Consider the following 25,783-nt stretch of genomic DNA (forward strand, 5'->3'; position numbering starts at 1 on the left):
GGGACAGGACTCACTCTGAGGGGACAGGACTCACTCTGAGGGGACAGGACTCAGTCTGAGGGGACAGGACTCACTCTGACGCTCGCCCCGCGGCGCCGCTCTCGGTCCGAGCCTGGCTCTGGCTGCGCGGGTTCCCTTCGTCCTTCCAGGGCTGGCGGGCGCCGGCCGCCCTCACAACCTCACGCGGGCCCGCGCGGGCAGAAGAGAAGCCCCGGCCGGGGGCGGAACCGGGAGGGGCCGGGCGCTGGGGGGGCGGGGCGGGGCGGGGCGGGGCGGAACCGGGAGGGGCCGGGCGCTGGGCGGGGCGGGGCGGGGCGGGGCCGGGGGCGTGGCCGGGGCCGGGCGGCGCGGGGCGGGGCGGGGCCGCGGCCGGAGGGACGGCGCGGGCGGGGCCGGGATCTTGGCGGGCTCGGCGGGGGCGGAGCCGAGCTGCGATTGGAGGAGCCGCGGGAGAGGCGTGGTCTGCGGGCGGGGCCGCAGTGATTGCGCTGAGGTTGCAGTGGGCGGAGCCTTATGGGACAGGGCGGTCCTGCGCTGGGGGGGCGGGGGGCGGAGCCAGTAGGACCTTCTGGCGTATAGAGTAGCGGGGCGGGGCTTTGGAGGGGGCGTGGCCGCGGGGACTCCGGGTCGGAAGTGCTGCCTCCGGCTGGCGTTCCGGGGGCGGGCGGATCCGGGGACTGCGGGGCGCTGCGGCCCCCCGGGCTGTCGGGGATCCCCCCGCCGTCCCCGGTGCTCACGTTGAGTGCAGGTTGCAGGGCCCCGGAGTCGAGGCCACGCCGCCAGCGGCGCGGTGGGGCGCGGGCTCCCCGGGGAGGCCTCCCCGGGACCCTGGAGAGCTCCGAGGGCCTCCGCCCCACCCGGGGTGACTGGGGTCAGCGGGGTCAAGGGCACCGGCCCGGGGTCCTGGATGCCTCTGGGGTCAGAACTGGGCCGCTGACTTCCGACCCAAAGCCTCCGGTGCTGAGCGGCGTCCGTCCTTGGCGGTCTGTCCCGACAGCTGCGGTGGTGGGAGCAGCTCACGTCACCCGTGGGTAGTGTCCCGCTCCTCCGGGCCGAGCGCACCCCGGGCCCGCCGCGCCTCCGCGCGCCCCGTCCCCGGCCGCGGCGCCTCCGCGCGCCCCCCCATGACCCTGCCGCGGCGTCCCCGCGCGCCCGGTCCCCGAGCCCGCCCCGTGCCCGCGCGCCCCGTCCCCGCGCGCCCCCTCCCCGGCCGCGGCGCCTCCGCGCGCCCCCCCATGACCCTGCCGCGGCGTCCCCGCGCGCCCGGTCCCCGAGCCCGCCCCGTGCCCGCGCGCCCCGTCCCCGCGCGCCCCCTCCCCGGCCGCGGCGCCCCCGCGTGCCCCGTCCTGGCGCGCCCCGTCCCGGGCCGCAGCGCTGGGTTGCGCTCCGGGTCTCGGCCCGCCCCGTCCGCGCGCCCCGTCCCCGCGCGCCCCGTCCCCGCGCGCCCCCGAATGCCCGGTCCCCGAGCCCGCCGACCCTCAACCACCGGCTCCGCCAGCCGAGCCGGGGCCGCTCCCCGAGTGTTCCCGGAGGCTCCTGCGGTCTCGCGGACTGTCCGCCGGGCTGGCTTCGGACCGCGATCCTCAGACCTCAACCTCCTGCGCGGCTGGGTGGCGCTGAGCCCGGCCGTCAGCAACTCCTCGCCGTCCATCTCAGAAGGAAAGCATGGGGAAGGTCAGGGCTTAGCCCAGGGCACCCCCCCACCGTGCGGGTCACTAGACCGTGGCCGGCCCCCAGCACCAGCCTCACCAGCCCTTCCCTGACTGCCCTGTGCCGCCCTGGGCCGGGAACACTGCGTCCGCGGCCACCAGGGGGCCGACCTGCCACCTGCTCCGCCAGTGTGACGACCTGCCACCCGCTCCACCAGTGTGACGACCTGCCACCCGCTCCACCAGTGTGACGACCTGCCACCCGCTCCACCAGTGTGACGACCTGCCACCCGCTCCTCCAGTGTGACGACCTGCCACCTGCTCCTCCAGTGTGACGACCTGCCACCCGCTCCACCAGTGTGACGACCTGCCACCTGCTCCACCAGGGGCCGACCTGCCACCTGCTCCTCCAGTGTGACGACCTGCCACCTGCTCCTCCAGTGTGACGACCTGCCACCTGCTCCTCCAGGGGGCCGACCTGCCACCCGCTCCACCAGTGTGACGACCTGCCACCCGCTCCACCAGGGTGACGACCTGCCACCCGCTCCTCCAGGGGGACGACCTGCCACCCGCTCCACCAGGGGGACGACCTGCCACCCGCTCCACCAGGGGGACGACCTGCCACCCGCTCCACCAGTGTGACGACCTGCCACCTGCTCCACCAGGGGGACGACCTGCCACCCGCTCCACCAGTGTGACGACCTGCCACCTGCTCCACCAGGGGAACGACCTGCCACCTGCTCCACCAGTGTGACGACCTGCCACCTGCTCCTCCAGGGTGACGACCTGCCACCCGCTCCTCCAGTGTGACGACCTGCCACCTGCTCCACCAGTGTGACGACCTGCCACCCGCTCCTCCAGTGTGACGACCTGCCACCCGCTCCTCCAGTGTGACGACCTGCCACCCGCTCCACCAGGGTGACGACCTGCCACCCGCTCCACCAGGGTGACGACCTGCCACCCGCTCCACCAGGGGGACGACCTGCCACCCGCTCCACCAGGGGGACGACCTGCCACCCGCTCCACCAGGGGGACGACCTGCCACCCGCTCCACCAGTGTGACGACCTGCCACCCGCTCCACCAGGGTGACGACCTGCCACCCGCTCCACCAGGGTGACGACCTGCCACCTGCTCCACCAGTGTGACGACCTGCCACCTTCTCCACCAGTGTGACGACCTGCCACCTGCTCCTCCAGGGGGCCGACCTGCCACCTGCTCCACCAGGGGGCCGACCTGCCACCTGCTCCTCCAGGGTGACGACCTGCCACCTGCTCCACCAGGGTGACGACCTGCCACCCGCTCCACCAGGGTGACGACCTGCCACCTGCTCCACCAGTGTGACGACCTGCCACCCGCTCCACCAGGGTGACGACCTGCCACCTGCTCCTCCAGGGTGACGACCTGCCACCTGCTCCACCAGGGTGACGACCTGCCACCCGCTCCTCCAGTGTGACGACCTGCCACCCGCTCCACCAGTGTGACGACCTGCCACCCGCTCCACCAGTGTGACGACCTGCCACCCGCTCCACCAGTGTGACGACCTGCCACCTGCTCCACCAGTGTGACGACCTGCCACCCGCTCCACCAGGGTGACGACCTGCCACCCGCTCCACCAGGGGGACGACCTGCCACCCGCTCCTCCAGGGTGACGACCTGCCACCCGCTCCTCCAGGGTGACGACCTGCCACCCGCTCCACCAGGGTGACGACCTGCCACCCGCTCCACCAGGGTGACGACCTGCCACCCGCTCCACCAGTGTGACGACCTGCCACCTGCTCCACCAGTGTGACGACCTGCCACCTGCTCCACCAGTGTGACGACCTGCCACCTGCTCCACCAGGGGCCGACCTGCCACCTGCTCCTCCAGGGGCTTGACCTGCCACCCGCTCCTCCAGTGTGACGACCTGCCACCTGCTCCTCCAGGGGGCCGACCTGCCACCTGCTCCTCCAGTGTGATGACCTGCCACCTGCTCCACCAGGGTGACGACCTGCCACCTGCTCCTCCAGTGTGACGACCTGCCACCTGCTCCACCAGGGGCTTGACCTGCCACCTGTTCCACCAGCGGGACGACCTGCCACCTGCTCCACCAGTGTGACGACCTGCCACCTGCTCCTCCAGTGTGACGACCTGCCACCTGCTCCTCCAGGGTGACGACCTGCCACCTGCTCCACCAGGGTGACGACCTGCCACCTGCTCCACCAGGGGGACGACCTGCCACCTGCTCCACCAGGGGGACGACCTGCCACCTGCTCCACCAGGGGGACGACCTGCCACCTGCTCCACCAGGGGCTTGACCTGCCACCTGCTCCTCCAGTGTGACGACCTGCCACTCGCTCCACCAGTGTGACGACCTGCCACCTGCTCCACCAGGGTGACGACCTGCCACCTGCTCCACCAGTGGGACGACCTGCCACCTGCTCCACCAGTGTGACGACCTGCCACCCGCTCCACCAGTGTGACGACCTGCCACCCGCTCCACCAGGGTGACGACCTGCCACCCGCTCCACCAGGGGCTTGACCTGCCACCTGCTCCTCCAGGGTGACGACCTGCCACCTGCTCCACCAGGGTGACGACCTGCCACCTGCTCCTCCAGTGTGACGACCTGCCACTCGCTCCACCAGTGTGATGACCTGCCACCTGCTCCTCCAGGGTGACGACCTGCCACCTGCTCCACCAGGGTGACGACCTGCCACCTGCTCCACCAGGGTGACGACCTGCCACCTGCTCCACCAGGGTGCCGACCTGCCACCTGCTCCACCAGGGTGACGACCTGCCACCTGCTCCACCAGTGTGACGACCTGCCACCCGCTCCACCAAGGGGCCGACCTGCCACCTGCTCCACCAGGGTGACGACCTGCCACCTGCTCCACCAGTGTGACGACCTGCCACCTGCTCCACCAGTGTGACGACCTGCCACCTGCTCCACCAGTGTGACGACCTGCCACCCGCTCCACCAGGGGGCCGACCTGCCACCTGCTCCACCAGGGTGACGACCTGCCACCTGCTCCTCCAGTGTGACGACCTGCCACCTGCTCCACCAGGGTGACGACCTGCCACCTGCTCCTCCAGTGTGACGACCTGCCACCTGCTCCTCCAGTGTGACGACCTGCCACCTGCTCCACCAGTGTGACGACCTGCCACCTGCTCCACCAGGGTGACGACCTGCCACCTGCTCCACCAGTGTGACGACCTGCCACCTGCTCCACCAGGGTGACGACCTGCCACCTGCTCCTCCAGTGTGACGACCTGCCACCTGCTCCACCAGGGTGACGACCTGCCACCTGCTCCACCAGGGTGACGACCTGCCACCTGCTCACACTGGTGACCAGCTGGGGCCGCTCTGCTTTCCTCCACCAGGGGGACGACCTGTCACCTGCTCACACCTGTGACCGGCTGGGGCATTTCCACATGGACGTGCCTCAGATCGAAAGCTCCCAATAACCCATCCATAACAGCAACAGGAACTTTGCAAGTAACTGCTAGCGACATCTGGAGTCACAAACTTTTGGGCTGATAGAAGCTCAAGCTAATAAACCACACAAAATGTAGATCACCATTAGAACAGCCGCATTCCAAAGTCGCCTTGGGTTAGCTTCAAGGTCACAATGAAGAGGACTCCTCATCTCGGGCTTGTTTGCTGAGGATGCGTTTGTTCTCTTGCCCCAACTGTGTTTCCTCAGTGACAGGGCCCTCTCTCACTGTACAGTAACTGCACGGCGCTGTGGTAGGTGCAGTGAAAATGGGTGTGAATACTCTGGGGGAAGAAAGGAAGTTACTGAGATTCCTCGGATGCTGAAGATAGACACAGCCACCTGAGTCAGAAAACACAACATGGACACGGTTTTGGTCTGCTGGAGTGGATAACAACTTGGTGTGTAAGAAACCCATGAAGCTTTTAAAGCAATTTTACTAGATAGACTTTAAAGGACTGGAAATGTTCAAAGTGTAAAGAGGTCTTTGAACCTTCAACCTTCCCTGAAGAGGACGCAGGCAGAGAAGATGGCATTTGAAAGCGTGGGCCACTTCCAAGGAAATGTGAGGGTGAGGGAGAAGCAAAAGAGAGAAAGGCTGAGGGTGTGGCTCCGCTGGTAGGTACTTGCTTAGCAAGCGTAAGACCCCAAATTTAAGTCTCAGTATCACACACACACACCCCAGAAAAACTTTTCCTTTGCATTCACAACTTGGTCATCTGCATCATTGGCTGAGTTTTTGTTCTCCAAGCTCCTATTTTGACTTTTTTTTTGGCCTATCCTGGGGCTTGAACTCAGGGTCTGGGAGCTACAATTTTCCCTCAAGTCTAGTGCTCTACTTCTTTGAGCCACAGCACCACTTCCTGTTTTTCTGGTGTTTAATTGGATAAGAGTCCCACGAACTTTCCTGCTTTCCTGTGATTATCAAGTCTTTATACATACACATTTCCTATCACTATGAAAATTATTTCTTCTAGTCTACCACTTATTCTTTTAACTTTGTAGTCCCCTGTCAGATGACCTTAAAATTTTCTGTCAAGTACATGTCCTAAGTTTTCAGTTAGAAATCATAATTCTCTAAGGTTGCATAAGGCTTTTCTTTAAATGTTTCTTTCTGAACTGTTTCAGTTGTTTTGCAATTTTTTTTTTTTTTTTGGTTCTGTCGTGGGCCTGGGCGCTGTCCCTCAGCTCTTCAGCTCAAGGCTAGTGCTCTACCACTTGAGCCACAGTGCTACTTCCAGCTTTTTTTTTCCTTCTGCTTATGTGGTGCTGAGGAATCGAACCCAGGGCTTCATGCATGCAAGGCAAGTTCTCTACCACTGAACCACTTTCCCAACCCTGTTTTGCAATTTTTGTTGTTGTTGTTGGTAGTGGGGCTTGAACTCAGGGCCTGAGCGCTGTACCTGAGCTTTTCCCACTCAAGGCTAGCACTCTAGCACCTGAGTCACAGCACCATTTCTGGTTTTCTAGTGGTTAATTAGCGATAAGAGTCTTGTGGACTTTCCTGCCTGGCTGGCTTTGAACGCTGATCCTCAGATCTCAGCCTTCTGGGTAGCTAGGATTACAGGCATGGACCACTGGCCCTCAGCATACATTTTTTTTTCCTTTTAAAGAAGGATGTACAACAAGGGTACAGAGCAGGCAAGAAGAATGCAGAGGTGACTATCTTACACAGCAAGTGAGCAGGAAAATATCTGTACTCTGGAGAGCTGCAGTGCTGTGATCTTGTAACAAAAGCTACATTCTCAGAAAATACAGACTTTAAAAATGTATTTTGCGGGCAGGGAAGGTGGCTCAGTGGTAGAGTGCTTGCCTTGCATGCATAAGGCCCTGGGTTTGATTCCTCAGCATCATATAGCAGAAAAAGCTGGAAGTGGTACTGTGGCTCAAGTGGTAGAGCGCTAGCCTTGAGCTAAAGAGCTGAGGGACAGCGCCCAGGCCCAGAGTTCAGAGTTCAGGCATCACAACCAGAAAAAAAAAAATATTTTGCTGTACCCAATGAAAATTCACATATATGCATACCATTGTATACTTACCTACACATTTCAATTATTTTTATTCCCACCTGTTGTGAATAACACCACCTATTAAGTAAAAGACTAGAAAAGAAACAAGGAATAAGAGGGTCTTTGAGGAACTACCTTGGTGAAATGTGAACACAGAAACTTTCCATTTGAAAGTGTCACATACTCAAAATCAACTAAAGTGGCACAAGTATTACTTAAAACAATAGCATGCCAGAAAAGTAACTGCATGATTATTTATTTAAAATATTATGACTCTGAATGTAAATACATATGATCTTACATAATTTATGGTTTATTCATATAAATCCTCATTAAAATGCTTCATAGTTTCTTTCCCAATGCCTTTTGTCCTAGCAAGCACAACAGTAAAATGTCTATCTCATTGAACAATAGTGTTTAAAGCCTTTTGAATCTTGATTTGTGAAGAAATCACAGAAAAATACCTTAAGCTAACTACAGCAAACAGCAGAATTGTTTGCGATGTTGTCACAGATTTCCCCATGGAATATGCTAGTGCGTGACCCACTGTGCAAATAAACTCTCTGTATAATGACAGTGTTATCACTGCAACCTGCTCAATACATTTAAAATTATGAAATACAATTTACAAAATCTTTAGCAATATACTTTTATAACAAAAGTATCCTGAGGATATTACAAAATTCATTTTGCCAGCCCTTCATTTCTTTGCTTTATTTGACTCTTTCATTTTCAATATAACAACTGTCCATATTTCATTACATAAAAATGCTCTTAATTTATAGTTCCAACCAAACAAAATAAATTTAGGCTAAACAGCATACAATACTTCCGTATATACTTAGTTGTTTCTACCTCAGTCTCCTTTGTTAAGATCAAGTATTTATCAAGTTTCCTAAAATTCTGAATCAGAAAGGGAATAGCACAAAACAGACAGAAATAGAATAAGCATAGTTAAGTTAAAAACATTGTGCATTTTAAATATTTTGGTCATATTTAATAATAAAATAATATATTTTGGCAAAATAATAAAATATAAGGTTTATTTTCTATTAATGGTAGCTCTGGGGGGCATTTTACATTTGTGAATACTATCTACTGACTCTTTTCACATTTGTTTCTAAAAACACTGCTATAAGGTTTTCAGAACTGTGAGAATGAAAGCACCTAAAAATGTGAGAAATAAGGTAAAAATAAAATTTAAGTGTTTGATGCTCAAAACTCTGACAAACTCACAAACTTACTCGTAAGTATAAGTATCAACAGAAAATATTTCCTAGTAAGATTTGTTTTACTCAGTGTAATCTTTAAAATAATACTCTTGGAAGTCTGAAGATTTATTTTAATAAAATGAGGATGGGAATTCAAAAAAAGTAATGGAAAAACATAGTTGCTAAAGAAGTTGCTATTCTGATAGCAGTCATTATGGCACAAAAACACATGAAAATTTTGTAGATTTGTACATATAGATATACACACACGTATATATATGTGTGTGTATATATATATATATATATGTATATATATATATATATGTATATACTATATATATGAAACTAAATTCAAACAAGATGTGTAACACACACACACACACAAACAGTTACACACATACAGCTGGGCTCCTGAGGGCACTGTTGAGAACCTGACACTTAATAAACCACTCGGCTCCTTAATCACCCAAGTCCCAAGGACAGTTTCAACAGAGATTTAATTATGTGTCTGATTCTTACTCAAATATTGATCCGTCACTAATTAAGGGAAGAGTTAGAGAGGTATAAGTCCGATAAAAGAAGTGAGAACATTGCAAATTAAGTGATATGGATTATGTGCAACTGCCTTTACTTAATGTCATGCAGAGGTATTTGCAGAAGTGTGTCACCAGTAAGAAAACAGAATTCCTTTGACTCTAACACACTATAATAGACTATAAACAGGAATGGTTACCGCACTGCTTATCCATCCTACATTAGGCAATATGATCTAATTTGAGTGACTTTGTTAATTTTTAAGGCATCAGTGCGTGGGAGAAAGCTCCATAGATACAGAAACAAGGAAGCAGTGGCTTATTTGTGGCACAATGGACATTACTTTTGTTGGCCACATCCATCAAACAAGTAATAAGTTATAAGCTTTTCTGCTACAGCACAAGTTTTGCATCATTTTTTAACACCTCATTAAAGGGACTAAACTGGTCTGGCAGTATCCTCATCTTCATTGTCCCATCAGCTCCACAAGAGAAAATGTGATTTGCTGGTCCCGTCTCAATCTGCATCACACCAGTCCCAATATTCCTAAAAATGGACTGCCGAGCATGTTCACTGATAAAAGTGTGGAGAAGACCAAAGGTAGAAAGACTCCAGATCTGAAAGACATAAAAAACAAAAGGAGAACTGACTTAAGGATCCCAATGAAAACTTAAGCCTGCCTTTCTGTGCAGATAAACGAAGACGGAGGAAAAATCTGTATAGCTTTATGATGACACCTTAACTGTGAACAGGATGTTGCAATTTACCAATTGCTTTAATATTAAATACTTAAAAATATCCATCCAGTGAAAGAGTACGTTAATATTAGCGCAATATTGGAAATGAGAAAGACACAAGGAACAAAATCTTGGAACACTGCAGGGGCATTTTCTCTCAGCAGAGCTTTTGCTGTGCACACACACAGGATGCTGCAGACTGGGGTACAGTGGGATGATCCTCTGCTACAGGAGGGAACGCGCACTCAAGAGATCAGAGCAGCTGCCAGAGGCTCTACCTAACATCTAGAAGCCCTGCAGCCTAAAAAAGCAATGTTCTAATCACAAGACAGTGTCAACTTCAGAATTCTTAATTTACTAAGAGTTTCCTATTTTCAGCTCTATCAAAATAAATGTCCTCTCCTCTCCCTTTCTTTTTTTGTTGTTTTTGGCAGTTAATGGCAAGAACTCTGTACACCTTGAACTTTCTCGCCAAGTGGTATTCATTTGAGCCACACCTCCAATCCCATTTTTTAACATAGGTAGAAGATCTATGCCTTTAGGACGCTGACTTCAGGTTTAGCAAGGCCCGTTTATTTCCTAATGATATTTACAACACTTGGAAGGAAACTTGTCTCTCCAAAATTTGTTTACTCATACTACTCTGTATATGAATTTGTTCAATTATAGCTTCTGAATACATTGTGTATTTTCTATTTTTTTTTTTGCATGGTAAAAGAATGAATCTCAGAATCAGTATACAAAAACTAGAGTTGATCTATACCAAACTACATTTCATTCTAAAGGCCAGATAAGAAACTTGCTGCAAACCAAAGAACAATAACTGTGCTAACAATTATATTTCATTTTGAGAAATGCCTTTTCAAAATTCTACAATTTTAGGTTTTCTGGGCTAAGAATTACGAAAACAATATGCCAGTTATAACAAAGAAGTCCACCTAACTGCACTAAATATGCTACTAGTGCTTAATGAATTCTAAACGAGAAGGCTGCTGACCTTAAAATAGCATGGAGAATCTACTCATCATCAGAGTAGTCTGCTCTGACCTAACCCATTAAGAGAGTATTCTACCCTGCCCTACCCTTGATCCCATTAGGAGAGTAGTCTTGCCCTACCCGTCAGGAATGCAGTATCCACTCTCCTACCTATTACCTGACAAGGTCAAGGGGCTCTCCATCCACACTACTGTGTGGGCATACTGCAGCCCTGGACTTCACAATCCAGTATTTCTTAGGTGAGATCCTTAGCAGTTTTAACAAACTGCTTAACAGTTTGAACAATTTCTCTAAATCTTAAACACAGTAGAGTTTGAAAAAGCCTGCTATAGGCAAGGCTTCTCCAGGTACAGATTTCTTGAATCTGGCATTTAATAGGGAAGAATGTGGATTAAAATTAAAATGATAGCATACTATTCAGTACACCAGAAAATTAAATTCAGTAAATTATATAAGAATATGGAGTCAAGACTTTTTTGGCGTACCAAGATTTGCTCAAGAACTTGTGCCTGGTAGGGAGGTACTTTACCACTTGAGCCAAGTCCTCAGACCTTTTTGCTTTTAGTTATTTTGAATAGGGTCATGCACTAACTGCCTGTGGTAGACTCAAACCATGAGTGATCTTCCTGATCTTTGCCTCTCAAGAAGCTGGGATTACAGGCATGAGCCATCATGGCCAGACTAAACTAACATCTGAAACATCTTTGTATCCATGAAAAATTTTGTCCTTAAGAATGAATAAAACATATTTTAAAACAATTGAGAAATAATAGAAAGTTTTCAAGTTAAATATAATCACACTCATGCCAGGCGCTGGTGGCTCACACCTAGAATCCTAGCTACTCAGGAGGCAGAGTTCTGAGGATTGAAGATTTGAAGCCAACTTGGACAGGAAGTCCAAGAGACTTATCTCCAATTAATCACAGAAAAGACTGCAGGTGGAGCAGTGGCAGAGTACTAGCTTCAAGCTAATGAAGCTAAGGACTAGCACCCAGCACCCAGGCCAAGTTCAAGCCCCAGGGCTGGCAAAAAAAAAAAAAACAAACCCAATTACTTTATATGAATGTATATATAAATATAAAAATCATACTCAGAAGATTTATTAAATAGCAGTTAGTACTGTTGACTACAATAGTAGACTAGTGTCATTAACATGACTTAAAGGCAAAGTTTTCTGAAGAGGTTTTTTGTTTTTGGCATCAGTCCTGGGGCTTAAACTCAAGGCCTGGATGTTATCCCTGAGCTTTTTTGCTCAAGGCCGGCACTCTTGAATCAACAGTTCTGCTTCTGGCTTTTTTTGTTGTTTAACTAGAGATGAGTCTCACAGAGTTTCCTGCCCAGGCTGGCTTTTAACCAAGATCCTCAACTCTCAGCCTCCTGAGTAGTTAGGATGACAGGCGTGAGCCACCGGTGCTGGGCCTTGAGTCTTCCAAGCTGTAGACACTGGGATATCAACTGTGTTTACCTTTATATTGCCTTCTGCCGACCCTGTAACAAAGTACTCTTCAGTTGGATCAATAGCAATAGCTTTAACAGGAGAATCATGACTCTGAAAGAGTTGCCTTTGCTGGCGTTGTCGAAGGTCAAATACACACGTGAAGCCTTTTCTGCCACCGGATATCAGTAGTTGATGTTTGGGAGCATATGCTAAAACAGTGGCTCCACTATCATGGCAGGTAAAAGCTGAAAAATTTTAAAATGAAGTTAAAACCACTGAGCAGTAAAAGAAACAGACTTCTGTGCTTGTGGCTGAAACAGAGGTTTACTTACACCAGGTTTACTTATGCGCGTGAAACAATTTAAAAACAAAACCAAATGAAATCTAAAGAAGCATGATGTGAGATACAGGACATTAGGCACTGAAGAATGACCTGTGGGAGGTGCCCAGAGAGCTTGTTGGCAATAGCACAGGGGGAGCCTGGCTGAACTGCAGCTGAGCAGGGTTGTTACAGGCAAGTGTTGTTACATGCAGTTTCCTGAGGGACAGCTGTGTTGTTGCCCATCTTTTGTCTACAAATAAAGCCTACATAAGCCTTTTCTTAGCACACATTTTCATTTATCTCAGGTACATGTAACACTGTACGCAGGTGTGTCACGCTAGGTTTCTCTAACTTTACTAGAAATTTCAAAGTAACTACACCAGTTTCTGATACTAAATCCTGGTAGGGTTTTCAGGGCTAGAGGCATGGTTCAAGTGGTAGAACAATGGCCTAGCAACCACAAGACCCCACGTTCAAACCTCAGTACCACCACCAAAACAACACAAAACACTTTGAAAACTTACCATGAACTAAGCTATTGGCAGGTGCTACAAGAGTATCCCACAAACATATGTTTCTGGAAAAAACAACAACAACTTTTTGAGAGCTATATCAAGTTCACAGAATAAAAAACATGTCTCATTCTTATTTTTATAGTGATAGTATAACATTTGAACCTTGCTCTCAAAGAAACGTCTTAAATTTATGGAAGCTCCCAAGTACAATTAATCAACAAATTCATATATGAATTTTACACAAAATTTAAAAACTAGTATCCTACAAAACAACTTTAGACTAATGTTGTTACATGTAGTTTATTTGGTAATACCAAATGAGGGCTTTTTGTATTCACTCACTGTCTAATAACTGATGGAAACACCCACATGACAGAAGACACTGAATTTTCCTGAGTATGAAGGAAACTGACTTGTATGATATGTATGGAATTTTTATGGAAGATGGTTGAAGACTTCAGAAGTCAGTTGTCTGTATGAGGAGATGGGGGCTGGAAGACAGACACTGTTTCCAAAACCTGGCCTTTGTTGGAAAGATGAGGTTGCTGTTAACCTGCCACTGTGTAGCTAACAACTCATCCTGAGTTTGTTTTCTTGTAAAAGCAGTAACATGGACCTAATAGAGCCATAGTGAGAACGAACTAAGTTAACTAAATAGTATATCCAATAAATAATAATTCCTTCTGGGCCCAGGTTTTTTGAATACCTATGAAATAATACCAAGAAACATTCGGCCCACTAACAACCATATTCTTCCCTTTTACCCTGAAGTCTTAAACATTAGAACATTAAACTACAGAAGGAATGCATATGAATTTTAGTGGCACCAGAATTTCTCTAGCCTTGCAATCAGGACACTATAAATACTCTAGTGAACAGGTCTTTATAGAAAAAAAAAAAATCCCTTAAAGGCATAAATTTTTTTTTTTGGTTGGCCGTGGGGCTTGAACTCTGGGCCTGGGCGCTGTTCCCTCAGCTCTTCAGCTCAAGGCGAGCGCTCTACCACTTCAGCTACAGCGCCACTTCCGGTTTTCTGGTGGTTTATTGGAGATAGGAGTCTCACGGTCTCTCTTGCCCAGGCTGGCTTTGAACTGCAATCCTCAGATCTCAGCCTCCTGAGTAGCTAGGATTACAGGCCTGAGCCACCAGCGCCCGGCCATAATTTTCTTTTTCTTTCTTTCCTTTTTTTTGTCAGTCCTGGGGCTTGAACTCAGTCCCTGAACTTCTTTGACTCAAGGACAGCACTCTACCACCTGAGCCACAGCTCCATTTCCAGCTTTTTCTGTTTATGTGGTACTGTGAAATCGAATCCAGGACTTCATGCATGCTAGGCATGCAGCCCAAGGAATAATTATGAGACTCAGCTATCTATGGGTGCTTCAGTGTCTTACCTGTTGTCGGTGGAGAGGCCAGCTGTAGCTATCAGAGAGGAAGAGCTAACGAAGACAAAGTCATTGGCCGTCTTGTTATGACACTGCCAGGTCTGAAATAGTTGTAAACACAACTGTCACAAGAGCTCTCACACCCAGTATATGTTCTATGTGCTCATGCACTTCATGGCTTTCTTACATCCTTTGTGTCTCTTTATTGCCTGAACTTCAGAAGAGTTGCAGAGGTAATACAGAGGATTTCCCAGTTTTGTTCCGTCCAGATTTGGCAGTCTTTATCATGTTGCTGCATCTGTTTTGCCTAACCACCCTCCCTCCTTCCCCACCCCTCTGTCCCTGCCACCTCTCTGCCTGGGACTGAACCCCACCCAGGTCCTCAACATTCTGGGAATGTGCTCTGCCATGGGCCACACTCCAGATCTTTCCTCTGTCAAACAGATGTACATACACACACACACACACACACACACACACACACACACACACAGTGTTCAGAACCACACACACACACACACACACACACACACACACACACACACACACACACACACACACACACACACACACACACACAGAGTGTTCAGAACCACTTCAATGAAGTGGCTGCCTACATCGCCCTTCTTTACAAAGCTCTTCACTTTCATTCAAATGGAACTTCAGAGGAGAACAGGAGGGTAGCTAAACTTCAAGTATTTCCCTTGGCATATTCAGTACAAATTCTGTCTTAGGAGATGACAGAAACCAGGATTTTACATTATTTTAGACTTCATTTTTTTTTTTGTTGAACTCATATTTACTTTTTTTTTTTTGGTCCGGTCATGGGGTCTGAACTCTGGGCCTGAGCGCTGTCCCTCAGCTCTTCAGCTCAAGGCTAGCGCTCTACCATTTGAGCCACAGTGCCACTTTGGCTTTTTTCTTTTTGCTTATGTGGTGCTGAGGAATCGAACCCAGGGCCTCAGGCATGCAAAGCAAGAGCTCTACCACTGAGTCAACTTCCCAGCCCTTACTTTTCTCTCCAGTTTTGTTTCGTTTTGTTTGTGCTAGTCTTGAGGCTTGAATACAGGGCTTAGGCGCTGTCCTTGAGCTTCTTTTTTTTTTTTTTTATTTTATTGTGAGAATACTGTACAGAGGGGTTACAATTACATGGGCAAGATAATGAGTACATTTCTTATCAAGCATTGTAGCCTCCTCCTTTGTTTCCCCTTCCCATCCTCCCTCCGCCCCCCCTACAATCCTCCTCCCACCCCCTTGAGCTTCTTTTGCTCAAGACTAACACTCTACCACTTGAGCCACAGCACCACTTCTACCTTTCTCTGGGTAGTTTAGTGGATATAAGTCTCATGGAATTCCTGCCCCAGTTGGCTTCAAATCGTGATCCTCAGAATAACTAGGATTATAGGCATGAGCCACCAGCAGCCTGCTGATATTTACTTTTCAGAAATAAATTTGCATATTACTGTTCAAATATGTAAGTAAAAAATGAGTCATCAATGTTAGAATACTTATGGAACTTGCCAATATTTCAAAGTAACAATAAATTGATATATTTAAATAAATTTAGAAAAAAAAGAAAGGCAGTGTCTTGGGCAACATGAGCTTGCATTTAAACTTGTTGCTTTAATGAAAATATGAGAAATACGCTTTAAAGGTAACCTAACCTTACTCTCCCTTAGATCAGCATTTACTCATAGGTGAATTCCTAGAATCATAATCTATACCTGTTACTTCTCCCGGATTGGTATTGCTTAGCTCTGCAAAGGAGAGACTTCCCTAGAAAATATATTAAATATTATGTCACTATTCACTGAAGCCAAAGAAAGTTGACTAAATCTGAAGAGACTTAAACCAATCTATGTCTAGCTGAAAAAAAATATAGGTAAAACCAAAAGCCAATATTAATAATACCAGGTACAGGATGTCCTTTCTACTTTGTTCATAAAAGTTTAATGCTAATAGCAAGAAAACAGCCTGTCAGGAGCCAGTGACTCATGTCTGTCATCCTAGCTTCTCAAGAGGATGAGATCTGAGGATCATAATCGAAAGCCAGCCCAGGCAGGAAAGTCTGTGAGAGTCTTATCTCCAAGTAATAACCAAAAAACAAAACAAAACCAAGCAGAAACAGAGCTGTGGCTCAAGTGGTAGAGGGCCACCCTTGAGGAAAAGAAGCTTAGTGACGGGCTCTGAGTTCAAGCCCCAGGTCAGGACGGCACCTCTCCACAACACCCCTCCCCCCAAAAAGACAACAATTTCATATATTGGTATGAAAATTATTTTCTCCAGGGAAAGAGCCCAGTGAAGGTTGCATGGGAAGTCCATACACAGCCAACATTCCAAATTACCCGAGTCCAGGGTTCTCACGACCCCGGGGGAGTTTTCACTGAAGGCTAGACAGACTTACTCAGGTGCTTTACTCTTTCTTGCTTCCAATACATTCTTGGTTTCTTTAAAATAAAAAATTAGAATGTATAACAAATTGAATTGGCTTACCAGGTATGGCTTGGGCATGCTCCCAGTAACCGGACAACATTTCCAGTTTGTTTGATACAAACTTAAATATCCATCAGCATCCACTATTCCAAACTTAAAGAAAGACATACTTTAATGTAAATGCAAAAGCCCATTTTTATTCCTACCCACACTGTAACACCACACTTTCAATCTTAAACATTCAGATATGTGACTTTTTACTTCACTTGTGCACGGATCTAGCTCACAGAAACATTTAGCTGCTGCTTAAAAAGAAACTCCAGGGTAGATGTAATGGAAGCAAACACCAAATAACCCTTTAGTGACAATAATCTACATCACCGGTAATCTACATCACATGTGCTCTAGAAGTATTTCAAAAGTAGAACATTGGATTACGCTATGCATTAAACTATATAATAAAGCTTTATCAAGTATGATAAAAAAGACTTCAATCATTTTGAAAAAAAATTAACACTCAAGAAGAAAAATACATAAAGATAAGGATTATCTTGGCAAAAAAATTCAACTGTAGAAATGAGGTTATTTTGACTCCATTATAATTTCTATGAATATTCAAGCATTCATATATAGCTCTTTTGTACAAACAGGATCATAATAAATCCATAGTTACATTTTAAACTTATGGTAACTATCCATCTCAAAACATAAATTTAGCTCATACTTGAAAAAAAAATTTTTTTGGTCGGTCATGGGGCCTGAACTCTGGGGCTAGGCGCTAATCCTCAGCTCTTCAGCTCAAGGCTAGTGCTCTGCCACTTGAGCCACAGCGCCACTTCCAGTTTTCTGGTGGTTAACTGGAAATAAGAATCGCATGGACAGTCCTGCCCACACTGGTTTTGAACTATGATCCTCAGATCTTAGTTTCCTCAGTAGTTAGGCTTACAGGCATGAGCCACCAGGGTCTGGCTAGCTCATTCTGGTGCTGTATAGTATTATACTACACAGATATATTATTAAAAGTTTTCATTGGTAAGCTGTTTTTACTTTACCCTAAAAGAGATGAGTTGAACATTCTTATACATATAGCTTGCATAATTATATAGTATAAATATCTAGAAAGGGGAAAGCTTGGGCAATGAACATTACTTAAAATTGGCAGATGAAGGCAAACATAAACTCAAAGTAGTAATACACATTTTGTACCCACTTTACTTACACATTAACTTTGGATACTACTAGAATTTAAATTACATGCTGATTTTTAAATATTTTTTTTGTTGTAAAGATACTGTACAAAGGGGTAATAGTTACATGAGTAAGGTAATATATTTGTTAATTTTATTCAGCAAAAGTTTTAATATAATGTCCTCAATTACTAGACTAAGACCTAAGACTTTTGGCTGGGGGCGTGGCCTAGTGGTATCATACTAGCCTAGCAAGAACAGATGTTTGGTAAAGTGTTCATATCATTTGTCTTAAAAATGTCTTTTTGAAAATTGAGTAGGGTTAATATGAGAAATACCAACCTATTATTTGTGTGTCTCTTATACTTTTCCAGTATAGGTTTGTTTTTCTTGTTTGCCCTACATTCTCTGAAATAGACCTAGGTATGTTCGCCATAGAAGAGATAATCATAGAATGTATACCTAAGAGGGTCTATAACAGTTTGGGCAGATAAACTCCGTTCCCATTCCTGGTCCATCAGGACTCTGTGGATACTGCTCTACTGCTTGTCATCTTTTTCTTTTTTTTTCTTTCTGATGGACTTTGGTTCAACTCAGGGATTCAGGCTTTCTGGGTTTGCTTACTCATCCAGCACTCTACCACTTGAGCCCATGGCTGGTTGTTGTTGTTCTTCTTCTTCTTCTTATTATTATTATTAGCTGGTTATTTTGGAGATAGAGTGTCAAGTACTTTTCTGCCTGGCCTGCTTCAAACTGGACCTTCCAGATCTCAACCTCTTGAAGAGTTTGTATTACAGGTGTGAGCCACTTGGGCCCAACATCATCTTAATTTTTGAGTCGAGTCATACATGAATTTGAAAGGGGGTTTTAAATAACCTATTCCTTCCTAGTTTTTAGGCAGGACAAGCACAGTGTAAAACACAAGCACCTGACAGAACATGATGGTTTGGGTTGCGTTTCCCTTCTAAAATCTGAAATCTGAAACTTCTTTTTTTCTTTTTTTTTTTTTTATTGTGAAGATACTGTACAGAGGGGTTACAATTACATGGGCAAGATAAAGAGTACATTTCTCATCAAGCATTGTAGCCTCCTCCTTTGAAATCTGAAACTTCTTGAGCTTCAAAACTGTTCAAAAGTACTTTGAAAGCATTTCACGTTTTTAGATTAGGTTCATTCAACCAGTATTATCAAACTCTACAGGCTTCTGTGTTAAATCTCCTTAATATCCATTAAGGAACAGACTTACTAATTAATATTGTTTTGAAATAAACTCTCAAAATTTAGTTTTATAAGCAAGTGAGAAAACATCCACTTTTGTGAAATGCAAACTGTGCATGTGACAGAGACAGTCAGTGGGACGCAGCACACCGTGACGAGCAACACGTCAAGAGGGGAGGAAAGGAAAGCTGCACCACCGCTAAGACCTGCGACGGAGAGGCAGGTGCAGCATCAGGAAGGCCGTGTGTGTGAGGCAGGCACAGCATCAGGTAGGCTGTGTGTGTGTGTGAGGACAGGCACAGCATCAGGTAGGCCGTGTGTGTGTGTGAGGGACAGGCACAGCATCAGGTAGGCTGTGTGTGTGTGTGAGGACAGGCACAGCATCAGGTAGGCTGTGTGTGTGTGTGTGAGGACAGGCACAGCATCAGGTAGGCCGTGTGTGTGTGTGAGGGACAGGCACAGCATCAGGTAGGCTGTGTGTGTGTGTGAGGACAGGCACAGCATCAGTAGGCTGTGTGTGTGAGGGACAGGCAGGCACAGCATCAGGTAGGCTGTGTGTGTGTGTGTGAGGACAGGCACAGCATCAGGTAGGCTGTGTGTGTGTGTGAGGACAGGCACAGCATCAGGTAGGCTGTGTGTGTGTGTGAGGACAGGCACAGCATCAGGTAGGCCGTGTGTGTGTGTGAGGACAGGCAGGCACAGCATCAGGTAGGCTGTGTGTGTGTGTGTGAGGACAGGCAGGCACAGCATCAGGTAGGCTGTGTGTGTGTGTGAGGACAGGCACAGCATCAGGTAGGCTGTGTGTGTGTGTGAGGACAGGCACAGCATCAGGTAGGCTGTGTGTGTGTGTGAGGACAGGCAGGCACAGCATCAGGTAGGCTGTGTGTGTGTGTGTGAGGACAGGCACAGCATCAGGTAGGCTGTGTGTGTGTGAGGGACAGGCAGGCACAGCATCAGGTAGGCTGTGTGTGTGTGTGAGGACAGGCACAGCATCAGGTAGGCTGTGTGTGTGTGTGAGGACAGGCACAGCATCAGGTAGGCCGTGTGTGTGTGTGAGGACAGGCACAGCATCAGGTAGGCTGTGTGTGTGTGTGAGGGACAGGCAGGCACAGCATCAGGTAGGCTGTGTGTGTGTGTGAGGACAGGCACAGCATCAGGTAGGCTGTGTGTGTGTGTGAGGACAGGCACAGCATCAGGTAGGCCGTGTGTGTGTGTGAGGGACAGGCACAGCATCAGGTAGGCTGTGTGTGTGTGTGAGGACAGGCACAGCATCAGGTAGGCTGTGTGTGTGAGGGACAGGCAGGCACAGCATCAGGTAGGCTGTGTGTGTGTGTGAGGACAGGCACAGCATCAGGTAGGCTGTGTGTGTGTGTGTGAGGACAGGCAGGCACAGCATCAGGTAGGCTGTGTGTGTGTGTGAGGACAGGCACAGCATCAGGTAGGCTGTGTGTGTGAGGGACAGGCAGGCACAGCATCAGGTAGGCTGTGTGTGTGTGTGAGGACAGGCACAGCATCAGGTAGGCTGTGTGTGTGTGTGTGAGGACAGGCAGGCACAGCATCAGGTAGGCTGTGTGTGTGTGTGAGGACAGGCACAGCATCAGGTAAGCTGTGTGTGTGTGTGAGGACAGGCACAGCATCAGGTAGGCTGTGTGTGTGAGGGACAGGCAGGCACAGCATCAGGTAGGATGTGTGTGTGAGGACAGACAGGCACAGCATCAGGTAGGCTGTGTGTGTGAGGACAGGCACAGCATCAGGTAGGCTGTGTGTGTGTGTGAGGACAGGCACAGCATCAGGTAGGCTGTGTGTGTGTGTGAGGACAGGCACAGCATCAGGTAGGCTGTGTGTGTGTGTGAGGACAGGCAGGCACAGCATAAGGTAGGCCTTATGGGGGAAAGGAAAATTACACCATCAGCTAGACCGTGTGAGTAACTTTCTGTGCAAAGAACAAGTGGGTGATTTACCATTTAGTCCTGGTTTAAAGTGGTAGTTGATGTGAAGTGCCTTGGGAAGTAATTTGAAGAAAGCTGGAATATGGTAAGCTAAGAGAGAGAGATGTTCGCAAGCAGGGTCAGCAAACATTTCCTGTAATGAACTTTTTTTGGCTTGCTCACTCTAAGGTCTTTGTACTGTTGTAGTGAGATATACCCAAAGAAAGTAGGATGAATGCAAAAAGACAACAGGGAGCCAGGCCATACTTGGCATCCAAAACAGGTACACAAATCTCAAATGGAGATGCTGGTTTGGGAGGTCTGCACATTGAACAAAGCTTTCCGGTGTGATTTGCTGCATGATTCTGAATCACAATCAGAGTACATTCCAGGGATAAAGAAGTTGACATTTGTCATTCAACTATGAATTACAGTCATTTGGTCCTTAAGCAATATTTTAACCTAACTTTAGTGGAGACATACACTTACCCCACTACGCGATAACCAAATGAATTTAAATGTATTTTGAGACACATTTTAAGAAAATAATTTGTATGGATTAGACACTTTACTGTCAGCCCACTGAACTACTCTTAAAAGCCCAAACAAGTAATAATTGATAACTTTCAACACAGTTATCTTTTCTCATTAACATTTTTACATAGTACCTTATTTCCTTGGTAGTTGAATCTCATTCTTGTAATTCTTGAATTGCCACCAGACCGAAAACAAGTTATCTGCTGAGAATGGCCCCATTCAAACATTCTGACACTGCCATCCTGAGCTCCAGTCAGGTCTACATCATGAGAAGACAAATTACACATTTAAGATTCCTTGGGAAAATTTATTTCCTTTTTCGTGTTGTTTTTTGTTTCTTTGTTGGTCATAGGGCCTGAACTCTGGGCCTGGTGCTGTCCCTCAGCTCTTCAGCTCAAGGCTACTGCTCTACCACTTGAGCCACAGCACCACTTCCAGTTTTCTGGAGATAAGAGTCTCATGGACTTTCCTGCCAGGGCTGGCTTTGAACTGTGATCCTCAGATCTCAAGCCTCCTCTTGAGTAGCTAGGCATGAGCCACCTTTTCCTTTTTGAAAAACTTTTTTGTAGTGGTATCAGGGCTTGAACTTGGAGCCCTGAGCTTGACCTGTTATGTCCTGGTAGAATGCTATCATTTATACTTTTAGCTATATTACATTGTTGTTCATTGTAGAACAATCAAACCTCAGTGACAAGTACTAATAACTATTACAATGAGTTGCCAGAGTAACTATCCACACTGTAATTGTAACTATGACAGTGAGTCATCATAGTAACTATTACAACAATAACTGTAACTATTACAATGAATTTTCATCTTTAACCACAGCCATGTGGGGTCTTTTGCTATCAATAGAGTGATTTTACTCTGATGCTGTTCTGAAAGCTTTAAAGGTGTCCTATTGGCAAAGAAATTTATGGAATACACTGAAAAGCACAGGCTTCTGAAAACTTCTTACTACTGGAGTAGGAGAGAATGACTAGAATTCTAACCAAGATCAAACAGAATGAGAATTAAAATAGATTGACTAAATAAAGAATTTTAATTTATATATTTTGTTTGAAACTGTTTGTACTTTTTCATGACTTTTTTCAGGATTTAAGGCAACCTTTCATTTCTCTCAAGCTATTTACAACATAAAACAATTTGGTAATTGGTGAGTAAAGATAAAAATAATTATTGTTCGTGTGTGTGCCATTCCCGGAGTTTGAACTCAGGCCCTGGGTACTGTCCCTGGAGCTTTTGTGCTTAAGGCTAGTGCTCTACTACTTGAGCCACATCTCCACTTCTCTTTTGGTAGTTAATTTGGAAATAAGAGTCTTACAGACTTTCCTGCCCAGTCTGGCTTCAACTGTGATTCTCAGATCTCAGCCTCCTGAGTAACTAGGATTACAGGGAGCCAACAGCACCTAGCAAAAAATCATTTTTCTTGTCATCTGACCAGTCCAGAATTTGGACAGTTCTTAATGAGCATTTTCACTTTAATTTTCATTGTAATATAGTTATTTACAAATGTTCAGTAGGAACTCTGTGAACCTAGTGATGTGACTCAGTGGTATAGCACATATCCAAATAAAAGTAAAAAATATGTAGTTAAAATACTAAAACTTTATTGCATTAAGTTGGTCTTCTCTATTAATTCAAGCAGGTTTTTTTCTTTCTTTTAAAAATCTAATTGTGAAATTAAGATTTTATTTACTAATATTCTTTATGAAAAATGTAGAAAAATTGCTGCCTTTTAATAAAAATGAAAAATTTACCATAAGTCCCTTATATTAAAAATCACTAAGAGTATATATTAAAAATGAGAAAAAAAATCATTGCTAATTGTTATTAACTTACAGTAAGGAAGAGTTGGGTGAGAAGTCATTCTTCTGACATTATTAATGGGTTTCTTAATCATCTGGTGAAAAGAAAAATTATTTTAGAGTCACAGAAAATAGGATTACATATTTAAAATGTAGGGTGGAGGTATATGCATAGTTCAACACTGGAGAACTTGAAATCAGGACCTTGAGTCCTCACAATTGGTACCCAACTTAACTAGGATATTTTTTTAAAAATATTTTTTGTCAGGCTTGAACTCAGGGCCTGGGCGCTGTCCCTGAGCTTTTGTGCCCAAGGCGAGCACTCTACCACTTTAAGCCATAGCTCTATTTTTGGTTTTCCATAGGCGCCTGGCTTGAAAACAGTTTTTGTTCCTTTTCAAATGAAGATGTTATTGCTCATGATCAAAATATACAATTCCAGAATGTAGGACTTTCCTAAAACTTTAGAAATTAAAAGTTTTCAAGTAAGGCACCAGTGGTTCACGCCTGTAATCGTAGCTACTCATGAGGCTAAGATCGAAGGATTGTGGTTGGAAAACAGCACAGGCATGAAAGTCGTGAGACTGTTATCTCCAACTACCACCAAAAGGCCAGAAATGAACTATGCTTTAAGTGGCAGAGCATTAGCCTTGGGAAAAGAAGCTTAACAGACAGCACTCAGGCCCTGAGTTCAAGCCCAGGATTGGTACACACATACACATACAAGTTCTCAAACATCTTTTATCCAGTAACTTAATAGGAAAAGTACAATAGCAGACAAACCCAGGCATCTTTAACTTTACATACCACGGATGCTCCTCTGCCAGTCTGGGTACTACCAAGCCATGGCATGTTGATTGGGGTGCCAGGATTGCTATGTGTATATGGAGTTGTACCTTGAACAGCTGTTAAGTCATCATGAGCATGGATGACCAAGAAATCTTCTGACCTACAATGGATTATTAACAAGAATAACAATTCCTCAGTTCTTTATTCAATCCTTAACATTCAAACATTTGATCTTATTAATTAATCTTTTAAATATTCTTGAACTTTTATTGCTAGTGACTGGTAAATTTCATATCCAAATACTTCTATTATCTTCACTTTCTAGACCTCTCATTTTACTTTTCTTTTGTGCAAATCCTGGGCCTTCAATTCTGGGCCTGGGCACTGTCCCTAAGCTCCTTTTGCTCAAGGCTAGCATTCTACCACCTGAGCTACAGCACTACTTGCCCCTTTTTCTGTGATTAATTGGAGATAAGAGCCTCACAGACTTTCCTGCCTAATCTGGCTTCAAACCATGATCCTCTGATCTCATCTCAGCCTCCTGAGTAGCTAGGATTACAGGTGTGATCCATTAGCATCTGGCTAGTTTTTTTTTTTTTTTTTCTCAAGGCTAGCTCTACCACTTGAGCCACAGTTCCACTTCGGGCTATTTTGGTAGCTTGCTGAAGGTATGAATATCACAGAATTTCCTGACTGGACAGGCTTTAAACTGTAATCCTCTGATCTCAGCCTCCTGAGTAGCTAGGATTACAGGTGTGAGCCATTGCCACTTGGCCTCATTTTACTTTTTAAAGTCCTGCCATCCCTTAGCCACATCAGTGTATATTCTGTTTATAATTTAGAACTATCTTTTAAAGAATTTTCTGAAAGTTATACATCCTTATATAAGTACACACACATATACATATATACACATACATATATAGGTTATATATGTATATGCACACAAACATTTGTAGATATAATCACTTGCAATATCACTGAATAAAAACAAAGTAAAAGTACCCTTTGGGTTCCATTTCTACATCATCATCTACCCAAGTATATATTTGTGTAGCCAGAATTCCAGAAACATCCAGTTCTTGAACATCATGGCTAGAGGCGATAGCTATGCAATTTCTATTTGCCTGAAAAATAAAGCATGAGACAGATTTTTAACAAGGAAAACCACAATGGATATATTCTGCAAATAATCTCAAGAGAGATAAGGTACAAAACATATTGCACTTACAAATTAATATTTTAAATTAACTTTACCAATTAAATTGATAATTTGATATTTTTGAGATATTTTTATGCCCTAGAAATTATAGAACAACTAGAGATATTTTTATGCTCTAGAAATTGTAAAACAACTAACAGGAAGCTATTAACAACAATGCACATACTATTTAATATCACACTACTTTTTCAATCTAATAAAATCCTATGATTTCTCCAAGATTTGTACCAGAAACAATAGCTCACATTTGCAGTACTAGGTCCCTGGGGGAGGCTGATGCAGAACGATCACTTGAGTCCAAGGGTCTGAGGCCAGTCAGACCATCACTCAAAACAAAACAACAAAAAATGCAGAGCAAGATATTGAGGAAGCCAGAAAAGCAGAGGAATGTGAGGGAG

General features: G+C 46.3%; 2 protein-coding genes across 3 annotated transcripts in view; both read right to left on the reverse strand.

The window, feature by feature from the left end:
- The window catches only part of Tnfaip8 (TNF alpha induced protein 8), a 64,243-nt gene extending 64,054 nt beyond the window's left edge, over positions 1 to 189 (reverse strand). Inside the window, exon 1 of the mRNA XM_042672495.1 lies at positions 75 to 189. Within this exon, the coding sequence (XP_042528429.1) occupies position 75 (1 nt within the window). The 5' untranslated portion in view covers positions 76 to 189. The remainder of the gene's footprint in view (positions 1 to 74) is intronic.
- A 7,179-nt stretch (positions 190 to 7,368) lies between these two features.
- The window catches only part of Dmxl1 (Dmx like 1), a 110,056-nt gene continuing 91,641 nt past the window's right edge, over positions 7,369 to 25,783 (reverse strand). For both annotated transcript variants that reach the window (XM_042672496.1, XM_042672497.1), the window contains 9 exons: positions 25,169 to 25,290; positions 24,182 to 24,323; positions 23,409 to 23,469; positions 21,698 to 21,825; positions 16,757 to 16,849; positions 14,273 to 14,364; positions 12,891 to 12,943; positions 12,072 to 12,289; positions 7,369 to 9,490 (listed from right to left, as the gene is read on the reverse strand). In XM_042672496.1, the coding sequence (XP_042528430.1) occupies positions 9,266 to 9,490; positions 12,072 to 12,289; positions 12,891 to 12,943; positions 14,273 to 14,364; positions 16,757 to 16,849; positions 21,698 to 21,825; positions 23,409 to 23,469; positions 24,182 to 24,323; positions 25,169 to 25,290 (1,134 nt within the window). In that variant the 3' untranslated portion in view covers positions 7,369 to 9,265. The remainder of the gene's footprint in view (positions 9,491 to 12,071; positions 12,290 to 12,890; positions 12,944 to 14,272; positions 14,365 to 16,756; positions 16,850 to 21,697; positions 21,826 to 23,408; positions 23,470 to 24,181; positions 24,324 to 25,168; positions 25,291 to 25,783) is intronic.

This window comes from Dipodomys spectabilis, unplaced genomic scaffold (assembly GCF_019054845.1).
Source record: "Dipodomys spectabilis isolate Male_0828 unplaced genomic scaffold, ASM1905484v1 ptg000714l, whole genome shotgun sequence".
NCBI lineage: Eukaryota > Metazoa > Chordata > Mammalia > Rodentia > Heteromyidae > Dipodomys > Dipodomys spectabilis.